The following is a 20,436-nucleotide window of genomic DNA, read 5'->3' as shown; positions in this document are numbered from 1 at the left end:
ATCCTTGCATTCCTGGGATAAACCCCAGTTGATCATAGTGTATGATCCTTTTAATGTGCTGCTGGATTCTGTTTGCTAGTATTTTGTTGATTTTTGCATCTATGTTCAACAGTGATATTGGCCTGTAATTTTTTTTTTTTTTTTGTAACATCTTTGTCTGGTTTTGGTATCAGGGTGATGGTGGTCTTGTAGAATGAGTTAGGGAGTGCTCCTCCCTCTGCTATATTTTGGAAGAATTGGAGAAGGATAGGTGTTAGATCTTCTGTAAATATTTGATAGAATTCTCCTGCGAAGCCATCTGGTCCTGGGCTTTTGTTTGTTGGAAGATTTTTAATCACAGTTTCAATTTCAGTGCTTGTGATTGGTCTATTCATATTTTCTATTTCTTCCTGATTCAGTCTTGGCACGTTGTGCATTTCTAGGAATTTGTCCATTTCTTCCAGGTTGTCCATTTTATTGGCATAGAGTTGCTTGTAGTAATCTCTCATGATCTTTTGTATTTCTGCAGTGTCAGTTGTTACTTCTCCTTTTTCATTTCTAATTCTATTGATTTGAGTCTTCCTTTTTTTCTTGATGAGTCTGGCTAATGGTTTATCAATTTTGTTTATCTTCTCAAAGAACCAGCTTTTAGTTTTATTGATCTTTGCTATTGTTTCCTTCATTTCTTTTTCATTTATTTCTGATCTGATCTTTATGATTCCTTTCCTTCTGCTAACTTTGGGGTTTTCTGTTCTTCTTTCTCTAATTGATTTAAGTGTACAGTTAGGTTGTTTATTTGAGATTTTTCTTGTTTCTTGAGGTAGGATTGTATTGCTGTAAATTTCCCCCTTAGAACAGATTTTGCTGCCTCCCATAGGTTTTGGGTCATCGTGTTTTCATCGTCATTTGTTTCTAGGCATTGTTTGATATCCTCTTTGATTTTTTCAGTGATCTCTTGGTTGTTTAGTAGTGTATTGTTTAGCCTCCATGTGTTTGTACCCTTTACAATTTTTTTCCTGTAATTGATATCTAGTCTTATAGCGTTGTGGTCAGAAAAGATACTTGATATGATTTCAATTTTCTTAAATTTACTGAGGCTTGATTTGTGACCCAAGATATGATCTATCCTGGAGAATGGTCCATGTGCACTTGAGAAGAAAGTGTATTCTGTTGGTGTTGGATGGAATGTCCTATAAATATCAATTAAGTCCATCTGGTCTAATGTGTCATTTAAAGTTTGTGTTTCCTTATTTATTTTCATTTTGGATGATCTGTCCATTGGTGAAAGTGGGGTGTTAAAGTTCCCTATTATGATTGTGTCACTGTCAATTTCCCCTATTATGGCTGTTAGCATTTGGCTTATATATTGAGGTGCTCCTATGTTGGGTGCATAAATATTTATAATTGTTATATCTTCTTGGATTGATCCCTTGATCATTATGTAGTATCCTTTGTCTCTTGTAACAGTCTTTATTTTAAAGTCTATTTTTTCTGATATGAGAATTGCTACTCCACCTTTCTTTTGATTTCCATTTGCATGGAATATCTTTTTCCATCCCCTCCCTTTCAGTCTGTGTGTTTCCTCAGGTCTGAAGGGGTCTCTTGTAGGCAGCATATATACGGGTCTTATTTTTGTATCCATTCAGCCAGTATGTGTCTTTTGATTGGAGCATTTAATCCATTTGCATTTAAGGTAATTATCGATATGTATGTTCCGATTACCTTTTTCTTAATTGTTTGGGGTTTGTTTTTGTAGGTCTTTTCCTTCTCGTTTTTCCTGCCTAGAGAAGTTCCTTTAGTGTCTGTTGTAAAGCTGGTTTGGTGGTGCTGAATTCTCTTAGCTTTTGCTTGTCTGTAAAGGTTTTAATTTCTCCATAGAATCTGAATGAGACCCTTGCTGGGGAGAGTAATCTTGGTTGTAGGTTTTTCCTTTTCATCACTTTAAATATGTCCTGCCACTCCCTTGTGGCTTGCAGAGTTTTTGCTGAAACTTCAGCTGTTAACCTTATGGGGATTCCCTTGTATGTTATTTGTTGCTTTTGCCTTGCTGCTTTTAATATTTTTTCTCTATATTTAATTTTTGATAGTTTGATTATATGTGTCTTGGCATGTTTATCCTTGGATTTATCCAGTATGGGAGTCTCTGCACTTTCTGAACTTGATTGACTGTTTCCTTTCCTATATTAGGGAAGTTTTCAACTCCAATCTCTTCAAATATTTTCCCAGTCCTTTTCTTTTTCTCTTCTTCTTCTGGGACCCCTATAATTCGAATGTTGGTGCATTTAATGTTGTCCCAGAAGTCTCTGAGACTGTCCTCAAATCCTTTCTTTCTTTTTTCTTTATTCTGCTAGGTGGCAGTTACTTCCACTATTCTATCTTCCAGGTCACTTATCCATTCTTCTGCCTCACTTATTCTGCTATTGATTCCTTCTAGTGTATTTTTAATTTCATTTATTGTGTTGTTCATCATTGTTTGTTTGCTCTTTAGTTCCTCTAGGTCATTGTTAAACATTTCTTGTATTTTCTCCATTGTATTTCTGAGATTTTAGATCATTTTTACTATCGTTACTCTGATTTCTTTTTCAGGTAGACTGCCTATTTCCTCTTCATTTATTTGGTCTGGTGGGTTTTTACCTTGCTCTTTTTCTGCTGCATACTTCTCTGTCTTCTCATTTTGTTTAACTTACTGTGTTTGGGGCCTCCATTTCTCAGGCTGCAGGTTCCTAGTTCCTTTATTTCTGGTGTCTTCCCCTAGTGGGTGAGGTTGGTTCTGTGGGTTATGTAGGCTTCCTGGTGCGGGGGACCGTTGCCTGTGTTCTGGTGGTTGGGGCTGGGGCTTGTCCGTCTGGTGGACAGTGCTGCATCCGGTGGTGTGTTTTGTAGTGTCTGTGAACTTAGTATGACTTTAAGCAGCCTCTCTGCTACTGGATGGGATTGTGTTCCTGTCTTGTTAGTTGTTTGGCATGGGGCGTTCAGCACTGGAGCTTGCTGGCTGTTGGGTGCAGGTGGGTCTTGGTGTTCAGATGGAGATCTTTGGGAGAGCTCTCACCAATTAATATTACATGGGACCGGGAGGTCTCTGGTGGTCCAACATCCTGGACTCGGCTCTCCCACCTCAGAGGCTCAGGCCCGACACCCAGCTGGAGCACCAAGACCCTGACAGCCACATGGCATGGAAGAAAAGGAAGAGAAAGAAAAAAACAAGAGCAAACAGAATGCCAAAAGAAATGGTAACAGTAAAACTAAGCAGACAAAATCACACAACGAAACATACACAAACACACTTGCAAAAAAATATAAATACAAACAGACAGAACCCAAAGACAAATGGTAAAAGCAAAACTAAACAGACAAAATCACACAAAGAAACACACACACACACTCACAAAAAGAGAAACAAAAAATAAGAGATCAACTAAACCAATAAACATACCCACAAATGAAAACAAAAACTAAACTAAGGTAAACATAAAACCAAAAACAAATCAAACACAGAAAGCAAACGCAAGTCCACAGTTTCCCCCAAAGTCCACCACCTCAATTTTGGGAGCGCTCGTTGTCTATTCAGGTATTCCACAGTTGCAGGGTTTCCCAAGTCGATTGCAGGGATTTAATCTGCTGCTCCTGAGGCTGCACAGAGAGCTTTCCCTTTCTCTTCTTTGTTCACACAGCTCCTGGGGTTCAGCTTTGGTTTTGACCTCACCTCTGCATGTAAGCTGCCCTCAGGCATCTGTTCCCTGGCCAGAGAGTAGGCAGTTAAAGCAGCAGCTGATTAGGGCTCTCTTGCTCACTCAGGCCAGGGAGAGCGAGGGGTACGGTAGTCACAGTTGAGATGCCGGAAGTGCTTGTGGCAGCAGAGGCTGGTGTGACATTGCAAGAGCCTGAGGCATGCTGTGTGTTCTCCTGGGTTAGTTGGCCCTGGCGTGTTGCATAGGCTCCTGGCAGGGTGTGGGTAGTGACCTGTGCTTGCCCACAGGACCCTATATTTCTGTTTGGTGCCTATAAGCAACATGGTGAATGAAGATGATCTGAATTCTAGTCTTGGCTCTATCAATTATTAATGTGGGATTTGGGAAAAGTCACAATGCATGTCTTAACTCCTTATCTGAAAAATGAAAAGACCACACCAAATGGTTTACTAAAACTATCTCCAAGTTGAAAATACTGCACTGTGAGAAATAATATACCACACCTGAGATTAATGAAGGACGTTCATTCTCTTCCTCCACAGCTCCTATAGCTATGACCTTCTATGCCCATTGGAGTGGCCACCCAGGCAAGCCTCTGAGTAGCTATCACTGACCAGGCATTTGGCACTGAAGAACAATTTATTTTATTTTATTATTTTTTTTCATAAATGCTGGAGAGTGAGTGGAGAAAAGGGAACCCAACCCTCCTGCCCTGTTGGTGGGAATGTAAATTGATACAGCCACAATGGAGAGCAGTATGGAGGTTCCTTAAAAAACTAAAAAAAGAATTACCATATGACCCAGCAATATCACTACTGGGCATATACCCTGAGAAAACCATAATTCAAAAAGATACATGTACCACAATGTTCATGGCAGCACTATTTTCAATAGCCAGGACATAGAAGCAACCTAAATGTCCATCAACAGATGAATGGATAAAGAGATGTGGCACATATATACAATGGAATATTACTCAGCTGTAAAAAGGAATGAAATTGAAGAGCAATTTAAAATGAAACACATCAGGGCACACCACTCCTGAAAATCAATTACAAGGAGAACATAGAGATGTGAATCTACTCAAGACACATGTTTCTGCCCAAGAGATCCCAGGAAGATTCTAGTGGCATGCTTAATCTAGAATGAGCTCAAAGACTTCCCAGATCTATGGGATGATTTCTCTCTCAAAGTATCTCTCCAGGTCAAAATGAACATGGAACCAAAAAGTTAAAGATTGTTAATTCCAAGTGTCTCAGGCTCCCTGTGGATTTTAGGGAATAGTTGCATGCATTTGGCATAACCGAGGTTGCTGCTGCATCACCATGGCAACAGCATGGCTTAGCATTCCCCTAAATGCTATCCAGTGGGACATCAGGCAACAGGATTTTTAAATATCCTTATTCTTGGTAACATATTTAAAGAGGAAAACTTGCCCAGTTCTGTTCCCAGTTTCCCTTATATTTGCAAACCTTTTTGAGAGCAGGGATCCATTTTATCACTGTGGTATTCCCTAATGAGTGGTTCCTAGCATAGAGTGTCTACATAATAAGTACTTGGTGGAAAAAACAATTCTAACGGTAAAATATTCTCATTTGTTTAGTGGTTGTTTTGCTTTGTTTCATTAATAGAAAAAAACTCCAGGGCCTCCATTTGGCACTCAGATTTGGAAGGGCCTCGATGTTGGGTCCAAACAGTTAGTGAGTGCCCCAGCCCCTATACAGAAGAGCCCCAGCGTGCTACAGATACGCCAGTTCATCCTGCACGAGGTCATAAAGAATGAGGTGAAATTGAAACTGCAGATTTCCCTGAAGGTAATGGAATTCTGGTAACCTGACCCAAAAGAATCAGGAACAGAGCAATCATTCTTCTTGGTTTCCTGAGGAACCTGAAATTATGTAATTCTGCCAATATTTATCTAATGCAACACATAAATGTCAATCTTCTAGAGAGTAGGAGGTTGAAAGGCAGAAAATGCTTAATGGTTCCCATAAGGTATAGGAAGTATTGAGACCCCAAAGACATTGAGAAGATAAGTAACTTTTATATGTGATTGCAATATCGTCCTCCTCCTCTCTCAGTATATGGGAAACTGATCTAGTAACCTCTGGAAAAAGGTAGAACTGCATATTAACCTGATACTTGTCGGAGGAAGAAAAGGATTGTTGGTTTTGGGAAATAGTCTAAAAATTTGTACATATATAGTTAACTGTATAAGCATATCTATAACATCTCACTGTCAAGTGTGTCAGCTCTCTCAGAACAGGTATCATATGTGTTTTGTTTATGGTTATGTACCCAATACCTGGCATACAGCAGGGGACCATTATCTGTGAAAACAGATCAAATATTTATGCAAAAGGTAAAGTATATTTCTCTTGGAAGCAAAGGCATGAACTGAGTAACTTACATTCATAGATCTCATCATAAAGGCTATACCTGGAAAGGACTCTAGAAATCATCTAACCCAACTCTGTCCATTTTCTTGATGAGGACACTGGAGCACTGAATGAGAAGCTGGGCCTCTCTGAGGTCCTCAGACAATTCTAATGTCCTGTGGCTCTTAAAGCTTTGCTTTTGGACTTCTCAGGTCTTTGTTTATTAACCTATTAAGGAAAAGCCTTTCCAGATTGCTTGACCAGTAACTGATTGTTGAGCCTTGTGAACTTACATATTCTTAACCTTTTTGTAATATTTCAAGCTGATGTTGACTATTCTGTGTCTGTCTCTACCATATTTCTGCATTTTATTGATTTCTTTTATTCTACTGATTTAGGATTATATAAACCATATTCTAAAGAAAGAAGATGAGCTACAGGAAATGACAGTTAAAGATTCCAGAACTGAGGAGGAGAGAGCCAGTGCTGCAAATCTCCTCAAGCTAGTTATGGTGAGAAAGAAATGTTTTTTACTCTAGTGGTTTTACTATTGTCTCAATATTAAATGCTTCGAGACAAAATATTGTAAATAATAGCTGTTTCTGCCACTTCTATGAAGCATTTTCTCCCTCCTTATAATTTCTTATTTCTGTGGAACTCTGATCCCTTATATATATCGAATTTTCCAAAAGCTTTTTAGGCTCTTCCTTAAATCATAAATAATTCTGAAGGCTCTTAAATAAAAGTTTTTATTGTCTTCAGAGAAACTGACATTCATTGAAATGTCTTATGAATTAATGAATGAAATAAGAAGAAGGAAGAAAAATCAATTTCTACACTTAAAATTATTTCCATTTTTAGAAATTTGCTATGTGAAAGAAATGACTAAAAAAATCACATCACTTTTTGTATTGGCATTAAAAAACTAATTCATTTTATAGTAAGTTCCATAAAAGATCAATTTGATCACATAAGGAATCCTTCTAAACAAAGTAAATTTTGTATGTAATATAATCATCATCATTAAGGAATTCTATCTTCATTTCAGTCTTTCCCTAAAATGGAGAAAACTACAAAAAGACATGTTACTGAAGGTAATTACATTTAATATTTTTCTGAAAAATAGTTACAGATTGCAAAGGAACAATCTTAAATACACTTCTCAGTTATTCTCTCATCTGATAGCAAAGTACCATGTACATATTTCTGTTGTCATATTGGTCATGTTGTATTGTAATGATTTATTTATATATATTTTTCCTGCCTAAACTGTGAGATCCTTCAAACCATGATTGCCTCTAATTTATCTTTAACTATCACATGTTGAATGATAAAAGTTGACATTTGGCTTTTAAGTTAGCCTCAACTTGCATTTAGAACATAGCAAACATACAGGAAGGAAACAGTCAACCAACCAACACTCTACTCCCAATACACACACACACACACACACACACACAGAACTTTGGAGCAACTACACAGGTATCAACAAAACCTTGCACTGTTTTGCACTATATGTGGCCCAAGCAGTCTACTCTTGGAAAGCTTATTTATTTGGGGATATATACAGCCCCAACAAACTTGGTTATATGGTTTCATAGTTCACAGAAGACAAGCAGTGGAGAATTTTTGTGGTTTGGGGTTTTCTTTTCTATTTTGGTCATATGACAAAAGTCAGAAACTGGCAGCCACGGGCTCCATTCAGCCCACAGATGTGTTTTGTGTGTCCCCCACAGTGTTGTCTTGCACAGTTGCTTTTGTTGTTTCTGTATCTGAATTTTCCTTATCTTGAAATGTCCCATTACCACACAGTGACATGTAGCTGAAGATGATTAGCAGCTGCCCTTTTAGAACTGCCATGAACAAAAGAATCCATCACAGCTACCAGTGTCTCCTGTCCTTACACTCTGTTGTCACTCTTTTACCTGAGTGGCCTCTTATGTTAGGGTTGCCAGATTTAGCAAATAAAAATGCAGAAGGCTGAGTTAAATTTGAATTTTGGACAAACAACAAACTTTTTTGTTATAAGGATGTCCCAGAATAACATGGAACATACTTATACTAAAGATTTTTTTGTTGTTTCTCTGAAATTCAAATTTAACTAGGTGCCCTATACTTTATCTGGTGACCCTACATTGTAGTATTTGAAATTTTAACCTCTGGTGTGAGGGAACAATCACTGTAAGGTAAATGCACAGGCTGCCCAATCGTGAAGGACAAATCAAACGTATTTTTCAAACAGACAAACAGATGCAGGAATCAGAGTCTTGCATGTTTACAGCTGCCCCTGATACATTAATAGTGGTGATCCTAAGTCAACGCTCCCCAAAGTACTTCCTAAAACACTAGTCTACGAGACAGCTCCAGAAAAAAAAAGTGAGTTCTATGCTAACATAAGTTTGCATAATGCTGCATATTGCCTTACCTTCTTAGACAGCCACAAGGTACATGAACTAATTAAGGGTCCAGAAAAGCTCTACAATAATGAAACATATTTAACCTTGTAAAAATCAGTGTTTCCCAAACTCATATAACCATGGAACATGGAACCTTCTTTCTTTTTTAATCTCCTGTTAACATCCCACCAAGACCATGTTCTCTGGAATAACCTCTGAGAACCACTGCCCGAATTATCAAATAACTGTTGTATTATATTCATATTCTTAGGTTTAGATCTTTAGATATTGTTTTAGAAAAACAATTTCAATAAAGTGTTTAATTTTTTTTGAGCTTTGGTGCTTCAGATGTGAAGAAATTCAGTTAGGTAGAACACTGACGCCCCCAGTGATGTGGGACAAATAAGGTGTCACTTACATTTTACATTTTGACTATAAGATGTATGTTCTCTAAAAGGGTATTTCATAGAGATACCTGGTTTCCTGTTATATTATTGCTTGGTCATGGAAATTCTAGTAATCACTTGGTAGACTCAATATAGGCTCTTAGAAAACATCTCAAATGAGTAATTGTGTGTACTGTGTACACACAATTGTGTACTGGTTGTGTGTTGGGCTGTCAAGAAGTGAGGATAAAAGTTAAATGCATCTGTTTTTAAAGTTGCAGCCCACCTAACCGATTTATTCAAGCAGTCTTTGGCTAATACTACAGAATGTCCACCAGAAAACTTTGAGACAGATTTCTCTGAAAAGAAATGGAGGTAAGCTGATCCAATAATCTGTTCCAACCAGTATTAAGGAAATGATGAGGAAATGGAGAGGTGCGGGTGTCCTACAGTGGGTGACTACATCAAGGAATTAGCCTTTCATCTTCCATGCTGTTAACAATTTATCATACAAGGGTGGGTTTTCTTTTATTATCTGTAAGCTGAGAACATTGCCCTTTTTCATCGTATTTTTTTTTCCTTTCCTTTTACACAGGCACGCAGAAACAACAAAGCGCTGGAAAGAAAAGTTAGCTCAAAAGAGGTAATTCTACCCTGAACTATACATAAAATAAACATGTGAAAGACCCAGTTTGGTGGAGTCATAGAATTTTAGAATGGAGTGGGTTGCAAAGTCCTACCATCCAGGCTTCCCGATGTTCTTTAAATTCTGCTACATTTCTGCCCAGCAGTCATTCATCTTTTGGGCAGTGACGTTATTATCTTTTGAGGAAGACCATTTGACCATTAGGTAGATCCTCTCTCTCTCATAAGCAAGGAAGCTCTCAGGTATTCTCTGTGCTTTGGTAATTCTAATATACTAATAAATATTCTAGAACTTAATGCAGAGCATAGTTGTAAACATGCAAGGATTCTTATAATGCACACGAGGAATGTGCTCTAAGCCTTATGTGCTCTGGTTTCCTTTCAATCCTGGCTGAGGATTCCAACCCCAGCCCTCTTGCCCTAAAGAAAGGAAGCCAGATATATTTATTGAGTGTATAGTAGTACATATGGTACCACTGTACACATTTGCATGGCTCCTCTCCAGAATGACTCCCAGGATGAATATGCTTCTTAATAAAAACGTCTGGGCTACCTTGTGGAATGCGTTGGAGAGGTGGTCATGGGCCACTCCTCTTTACAAGGTCAAACTAGAAATATATACTGTCCTATAGAATATCCCTGAAAGGATATCCAAGAGCCTGGTGACAGTGAGTACCTGTGGAGAAGGAGACTGAGAGGTTAGGGGATAGTGCAAGATGGACTTCCTTTTCATTATGTACTCTTTTCTACTTTTTGAGTTATGTACATTTGCATGTGTTATCCATTCACATTTTAAAAATTTTTTGAAACATTAACAATTTCGAATTTTAACCCATAGGTAGAAATGGCAAGCCAACAAAAGTTTGTGAAGAAGAAAGTGAAACACATAATTAGATATATGTCCTAGAAAGAGAAGGGCTGGCAACATGGAAAATGGACAGGGGAGGAGGGTTAAGGAGGGAGAAAGTTTCAAGGAAATAGAAGGTAGTCAACAAATGTCAGATGCCATGGAAGAATCAGAAAGGAGAATGAAAAGAGGAATTTGTGCTTATCGGTTGGAAGGTTTATTGATTTCTTTTGTAAGAACAATTTTAAGAGAGTGATAGGCAGTAGCCAGACTTCCATAGATTGATGAATGAAACCAGTGAGCTAGTAGAGAGATTTTAATGAGAAATTCAAGCTGTTTAAATAAGACTATTTTCATTCAGCCAGTATTTCCAGAGAGGCCATCTAGTATAAGAGAAAGAGCACTGGTCTTAGAGCCAGCAGACCTAGAATCAGCTCCAATTTGATTATTTGCAGACTGTATGATTCCAGCTGGTTGTTTTACTTCAGTAAAACTTACTTCAGGAATTCAGTTTGCTTATCTATAAAATGAGGTTGATTAGACCACCTAGTATCTAAGATCTCTGTCAGTTCACTAACAGCTGACTTGCATAAGCACTTCTCAAGATCACGGGCTTTGGTGCAGGCAACCTGGATTTTAATTGAGACTTTACCTCTTACTAGTTACTTTTCTATGCCTTGAATTTTTGACGAATAAAATGGGGATAATAATAGTAACTCATAGAGTTATTGTAAGATTAAATGTAAAGTACTTTGAAAAGTTTTCCTGGCATGCAATAAGCACTTAAAAATGAAAATTATTTCAGATAGGGTTAGGTTTGGCTGCATTTAACGGACAACCCCCAAATCAGTGTTTTACAAGAAAGAAGTTTGTTTTTCCTAACGTAAAAGAAGTCGCAAGTGGGCAGTCCATGGCAGGCAGTGCCACTTCATCATCAGGAACTAAGATTCCTTCCTTTTTTCTGTTCCATCATTCTTAGCACATGATTTCCATCCTCAAGTTTGCTTCCTAGTTGCAGAATGACTGCTGCAGCTACAGCCATTTCATTCATATTTTAGGAAGTAGGAAAAGAAATGAAGCAAGGACAAAGGGAAAGCCTTCCAGCTGAGTTAGCCCTCTTTAAAAGCTTTCTGAAGTCTTACCCAGTGACTTCAGTTTACATCTTACTGGCTATCCGTATATAGAGGGAAGGCTGGGAAGTGTAGTTTTTAGCTGGACTATTGCCTCCCCAGTACATTTTCTAATATGGAAAGTCAGCTAGCAAGATTATGATTGTTTTTATTTTACTTTGTGATCATTAATTGCATTTTTCATAAGCCATTCATTCCCCAGGTTTCAGTGTTACCACTGCTACTGAAATTTTGGAAATCAGTAGAATCTAGCTGTCAATTAAACCTCGGAGAAATGGAAAGACATGCAAAAAGGTCATCCATGTGGTTTGTAGCCTTTTGAGATCAACTGTAAAACCAGACTACCAGCTGGTATCATTATTTCCTATCTTACGTGAAAGTCTAATTTCTGAGGTCAGAAATGTTACTGATTCTACAAGAAGCAGAAGATGAACTGAAACAAGTTGACAAAAAAATGCCCGAGTTAATTCTTACCAGTTTTGTTAGTGATCCCCATTTTCTGTGGGATTTAGAGCTGAAACAAAAGCAAATAACATATTTTGTTAATGTTCTGTGTCTTCTTTTGCATCCTTATGGAAATATCCACCAGGAAGGAAATTGAAAAAACACAAAACTATCTAAAGGAAATTAGGAACAAAGTAATATCGCCCTACTGGAAATCTGAACTAAGCAAGTTACATCAGTCTCAGGTAATTAAATGTAATTAACAAAAATTGAATGAGTCTTCATAGAAGTTGATACAATGCCTGTGCTTTTAATGTAACCTACCTATCCTGATGTTGTTTCTTTCCTGCTTCAAGCATCAACCCAATTGACTAACCCATACTCTTCAAATCATGTCCTCACCAGCATGTGAGAGGGAAATTCTTTGCCAGTGTATTCCTACAGCTCTACCTCCCTGCCTTGCATTATCACTATTAATTATGTTCTCCCATCTATTTTAAGCTCTTTTTGGGTTGAATTCTCCCTATTGATGATTATCCTCTGATAAATCCCATTTTGAAGTTTTTATTCTATTAAAATCTCCTCACCCATCAGCTGCTTAGGCAACACTGAGAGATTGTGAGTTCTTGGAAGCCCATGGAAGGAGAGCATGGATCTCCTCTCCTATGAAACCTTGAAACTCTCAAGCAAAGGGAGGATTTTCATGTGTTCAGAACTCCCTGTGCTTCTATGAAAATTCCAGATGTTATTATTAACCAGAGCCTGCCTGACAAGAAATTATGGGAAATTATGACTAATTAACAAAATTCAGAATTGAGTTAATCAGTTTCTTGAACAACTTGTAGTTTGCAAACTTCCTTTTCAGGGCCTTAAAAAATATGCTTTTATCACTGTTTACCAACTTAGCATGCTTGTAGCACTTGCCTTTCAGCCATGTGTAAGTCTAAAATAAATCTTTGAATTTTCCTTTAAGTTTAATTATCTGGACACCCTTTCCAAGAACTTGCCTTCTTTTACAAAGAAAGACGAGGATGCAAGCAAAACAGCTGTTCAAGATACATCCAGTCTTCCTCCAGGTAATATGTTCATGTAGCTCTTATTCCTGTTAATGTAGAACATAACTAGTTCCTACCACTTTTTGTCTCAGTAACAGCTAATGACATAACACGGTGTTACCTATATATTATAGATTTGGCTGAGTTATATGAGGAAACTAAAATGTAAATAAAATTTAGTTTTCATCCTGTATGCTTAAAATTTACCTAAAAGCATTAAGAAGACCTGACTAATTTAAAAATCAAGGGAGTAATGAAAGGTTGTTGGAGAACAGGACATTTACATGGTCTCCAACTATCACCTCACGTATTACCTGCTAATTATGAGGAGGAGAATATGCCTTTACAATGGAGGGAGATGGCATTTTCCACCTTAACCAAGTGATCAAACTTCTACCATATGTGAGACAACCTAGCATTAGATGTTTTCTCTTATAATGCAATATGAATATTGTTCCTAGAACCTGTGTAGAATTCTCACCAAAAATCCTTAACCTGAATTTAATCAAAAGGAAACAATCAGACAAACCAGAATGTAGACATTTAATAAGACAACTGAACAGACAATTCAAAAAAGTCAATATCATTGGCCCCATGGCTCCACCCTCATTTCTCATGCTTCAGTGAGGCCCGCACTTTTCACCTCAGGGAGCGCTTACCTCATGAAGAAACTCGGGGTAAAGGCACGGCCACCAAAGCAGGAGTGAGAGCAACTTGACATCGGGAAGGAGACGCTAAAGAGGCTGCAGCCGCAGGAGGCCGGAGTCCTGGCCGCTGTCGGCCTTCCCTGAGGGCTTCGACAGGGCCCCTCAGGCCTCGCATCTGCTGAGCGCCGCCCACCTCACGGACACCATCCTGCCTCGCTGACCCAGTCGCCCTGTTGCCAGAATGAGCTAATGTCTGAAAATTGCTCAGCAGAACCAGGCACAGCACGGGCCTCTCCTCTTGTGGTTTCACTTGCCAGTGACCACTATCTTGATAATTCCTTATGGCTGACAGGGTCTTGGTGCTCTGGCGGGGTGTCAGGCCTGAGCCTCTGAGGTGGGAGAGCTGAGTTCAGGACACTGGACCACCAGAGACCTCCTGGCCCCACATAATATCAATTGGCGAGAGCTCTAAGAGATCTCCATCTCAATGCTAAGACCCAGCTCCACTCGAAGACCAGCAAGCTCCAGTGCTGGACACCCCAAGCCAAACAACTAGCAAGACAGGAACACAACCCCACCCATTAGCAGAGAGGCTGCCTAAAATCATACTAAGTTCACAGACACCCCACAACACACCACAGGACTTGGTCCTGCCCACCAGAAAGACAAGATCCAGCCTCATCCACCAGAACACAGGCACCAGTCCCCTCCACCAGGAAGCCTACACAACCCACTGAACCAACCTTACCCAGTGGGGGCAGACACCAAAAACAACGGGAAATATGAACCTGCAGCCTGCTAAAAGGAGACCCCAAACACAGTAAGTAAAGCAAAATGAGAAGACAGAAATATGCAGCAGATGAAGGAGAAAGGTAAAAACCCACCAGACCAAACAAATGAAGAGGAAATAGGCAGTCTACCCGAAAAAGAATTCAGAATAATGATAGTAAAGATGATCCAAAATCTTGGAAACAGAATGGATAAGATACAAGAAATGATTAACAAGGACCTAGAAGAACTAAAGAGCAAACAAACAATGATTAACAACACAATAAATGAAATTAAATATTCTCTAGAAGGAATCAATAGCAGAATAAGTGAGGCAGAAGAACGGATAAGTGACCTGGAAGATAGAATAGTGGAAATAACTACTGCAGAGCAGAATAAAGAAAAAAGAATGAAAAGAATGGAGGACAGTCTCAGAGACCTCTGGGACAACATTAAACACACCAACATTCGAATTATAGGGGTCCCAGAAGAAGAAGAGAAGAAAAAGAAAGGGCCTGAGAAAATATCTGAAGAGATTATAGTTGAAAACTTCCCTCATATGGGAAAAGAAATAGTCAATCAAGTCCAGGAAGCACAGAGTCCCATACAGGATAAGTCCAAGGAGAAACACGCCAAGACATATGTTAATCAAACTATCAAAAATTAAATATAAAGAAAAAATATTAAAAGCAGCAAGGCAAAAGCAACAAATAACATACAAGGGAATCACCATAAGGTTAACAGCTGATCTTTCAGCAAAAACTCTGCAAGCCAGAAAGGAGTGGCAGGACTTACTTAAAGTGATGAAAAGGAAAAACCTACAACCAAGTTTACTCTACCCAGCAAGGATCTCATTCAGATTCAATGGAGAAATTAAAACCTTTACAGACAAGCAAAAGCTAAGAGAATTCAGCACCACCAAACCAGCTTTACAACAGACACTAAAGGAACTTCTCTAGGCAGGAAACACAAGAGAAGGAAAAGACTTACAATAACAGACCCCAAACTATTAAGAAAATGGTAATAGGAACATACATATCGATAATTTTCTCAAATGCAAATGGATAAAATGCTCCAACCAAAAGACATAGACTGGCTGAATGGATACAAAAACAAGACCCGTATATATATGCTGTCTACAAGAGACCCGCTTCAGACCTAGAGACACATACAGACTGAAAGTGAGGGGTTGGAAAAAGATATTCCATGCAAATGGAAATCAAAAGAAAGCTGGAGTAACAATTCTCATATCAGACAAAACTGACTTTAAAATAAAGACCATTACAAGAGACAAAGAAGGAAACTATACAGTGATCAAGGGATCAATCCAAGGAGAAGATATAACAATTATAAATATTTATGCACCCAACATAGGAGCACCTTAATTCATAAGACAAATGCTAACAGCCATAAAAGGGGAAATCGAGAGTAACACAATAATAGTAGGGGATGGGCTTCTCTGGTGGCGCAGTGGTTGAGAGTCCGCCTGCCGATGCAGGGGACGCGGGTTCGTGCCCCAGTCCAGGAAGATCCCACATGCCACGGAGCGGCTGGGCCCATGAGCCATGGCCGCTGAGCCTGTGCGTCCAGAGCCTGTGCTCTGCAACAGGAGAGGCCACAACAATGAGAGGCCCGCGTACAGCAAAAAAAAAAAAAAAAAAAAAAATAATAATAATAATAATAATAATAATAGTAGGGGACTTTTAACACCCCACTTTCACCAATGGACAGATCATCCAAAATGAAAATAAATAAGGAAACAAGCTTTATATGAGACATTAGACCAGATGGACTTAATTGTTATTTATAGGACATTCCATCCAAAACCAACAGAATACACTTTCTTCTAAGATCAGGAACAAGAAAATGTTGCCCACTCTCACCACCATTATTCAACGTAGTTTTGGAAATTTTAGCCACAGCAATCAGAGATAAAAAAAGAAATAAAAGGAATCCAAATCAGAAAAGAAGAAGTAAAACTGTCACTGTTTGCAGATAACAGAATCCTAAAGACGCTACCAGAAAACTACTAGAGCTAATCAATGAATTTGGTAAAGTAGCAGGATACAAAATCAATGCACAGAAATCTCTGGCATTCCTATACACTAATGATGGAAAATCTGAAAGAGAAATTAAGGAAAGACTCCCATTTACCATTGCAACAAAAAGAATAAAATACCTAGGAATAAACCTACCTAAGGAGACAAAAGACCTGTATGCAGAAAACTATAAGACCCTGATGAAAGAAATTAAAGATGATACAAACAGATGGAGAGATATACCATGTTCTTGGATTGGAAGAATCAACATTGTGAAAATGGCTATACTACCCAAAGCAATCTACAGATTCAGTGCAATCCCTATCAAACTACCAATGGCATTTTTCACAGAACTAGAACAAAAAATTTCACAATTTATATGGAAACACAGAAAACCCTGAATAGCCAATGCAATCTTGAGAAAGAAAAACGGAGCTGGAGGAATCAGACTCCCTGGCTTCAGACTATACTACAAAGCTACAGTAATCCAGACAGTATGGTACTGGCACAAAAACAAAAATATAGATCAATGGAACAGGATAGAAAGCCCAGAGATATACCCACGGGCAGGGGGAAGTATAAGCTGGGACAGAGTACAAAGTAAGAGAGTACCATTGGCATATATACACTCCCAAATGTAAAATAGCTAGCTAGTGGGAAGCAGCTGCATACCACAGGGCTATCAACTCAATGCTTTGTGACCATCTAGAGGGGTGGGATAGGGAGGGTGGGAGGGAGTCACAAGAGGGAGGGGTTATGGGGATATATGTATACGTATAGCTGATTCAATTTGTTATACAGCAGAAACTAACACAACAATGTAAAGCAATTATACTCCAATCAAGATGTTAAAAAAAGTAAATGTCATTAAAGAAATTTTTAAACATGAGGTGATTGTTCTATAATAAAAAAGACAAAAGAGGTATAAAAACTACTTGTGATACATACATTTTGGATGCTGGATTGAGAAAAAAAACAGCTATCGAAAATACTTGGATGAATTACATGAGTTTGATTTAGGGACTGTATATGAGAGGGCATTGCTGGATTACTGTAAGTGTTTTTGGGTTTGGTGATGGTATTGTGGACGTGGAGGGGAATGTCTTCATTTCAGGAGATGCATGTTGAAGAATTTAGGGATGAAATGAAATTTAGTGCTTCTCTTTAATAAACTGGGTGGTTAAAATGCCCAGATAGAGGGATTTTCTACTGTACAATACCACAAATTCAGCTGCCTGGAATGAGCACAGCCAATTACCACAGAGTTTGCAAAGCAAAGATTAAGGCTGGAACAATGACTTGTAGATGTGATGGGGCTAAATCAGGGATGAAGTCTGATGGTGCTTGTGTTGCCACCTGCACCCTGGGCAGACGACACTAACCAATCAAACCTACTCTTCCCTTGAAAGGGGGCAAGGCCACAGTTTCTTCAACACAGTCCTCCAGGCAGCCACCACCATTTAACCAGGGTTGGCGTACACACAAGTTGAAATGTGTTTGCATCCCCAGTCCTTGATATATTTATTTAAAATTTGTTTCATTTTGCACTGATTTCTTAGAGTGCATTTTAATAAAGAGCTACATGTTCATAGTAATAAATGGATATAAGAGTGGAAACTTTTTAAAAAACATCACCTTTTAGTTACTCTTGCCAAGTAAAAGTAGGTCAAATTACCTGGTCCCTGTTTCATAAGCCAACAAGGTAACAACTACTATGTGGTCATAAGGCCCGGAAAGAAACAGCTAGCTCCTTGGGAGTTTGAGTCTTATAGATACTGTCCTGTTTGTTAATGGCAAACATTTGTCATATAATGATAATTCCAGCCTCTTAATGGCTTTCTTCCATTTAGTCTTCTAAAGACAGTTGGGGGAAAGGCCCCTTGTTCATTGTAATACAAACATTAGTAGTCACTGTATCATTGTCCAGAATATCACTTTAAAATATTTGTTCTGGGTTTCTTTTTAAGATTCCCAGAAAAAAAAAGTTTCAGAACAGGAATCCTCAGATACGCTTAGTCTTCCAAACTCGGAGAACTTTGTGAATACCAAGGAGTCTGCTAGCCAGAAACAAACTGAAAATTTAACAGTATCTATCAAAGGTATGGCAGTCGTTTGCTTTATCTCATTGTTTCTCAGCACTGAACATTATGTCTTTCTGGAGTATGGGAGATGGCCCTGGGGGCTGAGGGCATGGTTGGTGGTTACAGAAAAAATTCTAGAGGGTCATGGATCCTGAACCTATGGGACTTTGTAAGGCTTCTTAGCACATCAAAGTATCTCAAAAAATATTTTGAGAATGACTACAAGTCCCACATTGAAGGAAAGAGATAACAAATATTTTTTTTAAGATTTGTTATTTTATTTCTTCATTTTATTTTATTTTGATTCATTTATTATTTTATTTTATCCCTCATTGTTCTAAGAGCTTGTGTGATTTACTGAAACTCAGGAACCTGGTAGCTTTGTTTGAGCAGCCAGTGATTTGGTAGTAGGACTTAGATTTACCTATTACTTCCTTGTTCCGCAGGTGCTAGAAGAGAAACGTAAGATGTAGTCTCTGTCTTGCACAACACATCGACTTATTGGGGTAGCAGAAACTGAAGTGTGGAATACTACAGAATAATATCTAGTTCCCATGGAGTCACATTATACTGATTTCACAGCAGTTAATTCAACTAAATATGGGTGGTAAAAAGAGAAAGAAAGAAAGAAAAACAGAGTAATCTAAATTGTGTAGATACATTTTCACCCCTTGATTCCTGTGGGCATGTTCAATATTGAAAGTGAGCTGGGAATCTGCTGAGGGGTCTTAATTACCTCTTATAGAGGGAGCATCTTGCCACATTTATGGGTGAATTAGGGATTTACCTTGTACAAGCCTTTTGCCTTCCTGATTTAATCTTCTCTCTCTTATAAGGTTTATTCATTTAGGGGGTGATTTACTCAATGCCAGGCATTGTTCTAGGCATGGAAATACAGCAATCAAGAAGCCAAAGACATATGCAGCTGAACATGCTATGGGCAAACCTAGACAATAAATAAGTAAACACATCAAATTCAGATTATAACAAATGGTGTCACATAATGTAACAGTATAATGTATGGAGAGTGTCTCGGGGAGAGAGACAGCACTCCATTAGGGGGTTTGAAGGCCCCTCTGTGAAGGGACATTTGAGCTGAGACAAGAAGGACAAGAAGGAGGCAGCCATTCAAAGACTGGGGGGAAGGACTATTCCAAGTAGTGGGAACAGCAAATATGAAGGCCCTGAGGAGAGAAGAAACAGAAAATAAGACATGGAGCTGGAAGAAAATGGGCATCAGGACAAGTAGAAGATGAGGTCAGAGAGAGGGACAGCAGTGAGATCCCGTGGTGCTGCATAGGGAACTTTGAGTTTTATTCTAAGTGGAGTTGTAGTCAAACACCACTGGAAGGTTTTGAGCAGCAGGGTCGTTACCTGACTAATTTATATTTGAGAAAGGTCCCTCTGGTAGATGTGTGGGCAATAGCTCGTGGCGAGGGAAGGGAGAAGTGGGGAAGGTGGAAGCAGGGAGGAAGCAACAGAAGATACGTGTGAGTGTGAACAGAGACCTGGACTAAGGAGCTCGAGGTGGAGATGGTGAGAAGCAAATAAATTGGAAATATATCCTGGAGGTAGAGACAACAGGGCTTGCTCATCGATTGGACATGAGGGTGAGAAATAAGAGGAATCAAGGGTGATTCCTAAATTAACTAATGTGACCAGTTGTGAGGCTGAGAATTGGTAGTTGTAACAGGTTTCCAGATGGTGCTGATGTTGCTGATACAGGGCCATGCTTTGAGAACCAACCTAAGGCAAACTCTAGAATGTAAAAATCAGGCAGAGGAAGAGCCAGTTAAGGTAGCTAAGAAGAAAAACCCAGCAAGGTAGATGAAAAATAGGAGTGTGAAAATGACTGAGTGTTCCGAGTATATTAAATGCTCCTCAAAAGTCGAGTAAGATAAAGAATAACCATGGAATTGGGCAATAGTGATCACTGGTGATCTAGACAAGAG

At 38.8% G+C, this 20,436-nt stretch overlaps 1 protein-coding gene across 1 annotated transcript in view; it reads left to right on the top strand.

Moving 5' to 3' along the window:
* The window catches only part of SPAG17 (sperm associated antigen 17), a gene marked incomplete at its 5' end in the record, with an annotated part of 221,964 nt that overhangs the window by 161,731 nt on the left and 39,797 nt on the right, over positions 1-20,436 (top strand). The window contains 8 exons of the mRNA XM_082615114.1: positions 5,300-5,482; positions 6,445-6,558; positions 7,095-7,140; positions 9,104-9,203; positions 9,424-9,471; positions 12,040-12,139; positions 12,868-12,970; positions 18,371-18,502. Of these exons, the coding sequence (XP_082471240.1) occupies positions 5,300-5,482; positions 6,445-6,558; positions 7,095-7,140; positions 9,104-9,203; positions 9,424-9,471; positions 12,040-12,139; positions 12,868-12,970; positions 18,371-18,502 (826 nt within the window). The remainder of the gene's footprint in view (positions 1-5,299; positions 5,483-6,444; positions 6,559-7,094; positions 7,141-9,103; positions 9,204-9,423; positions 9,472-12,039; positions 12,140-12,867; positions 12,971-18,370; positions 18,503-20,436) is intronic.

Source organism: Mesoplodon mirus (genome assembly GCF_964341445.2).
Source record: "Mesoplodon mirus genome assembly, chromosome: 3".
Classification (NCBI taxonomy): Eukaryota; Metazoa; Chordata; class Mammalia; order Artiodactyla; family Ziphiidae; genus Mesoplodon; species Mesoplodon mirus.
The sequence above is the reverse complement of the archived record's forward strand: the minus strand, read 5'-3'. Positions and strand labels throughout refer to the sequence as shown.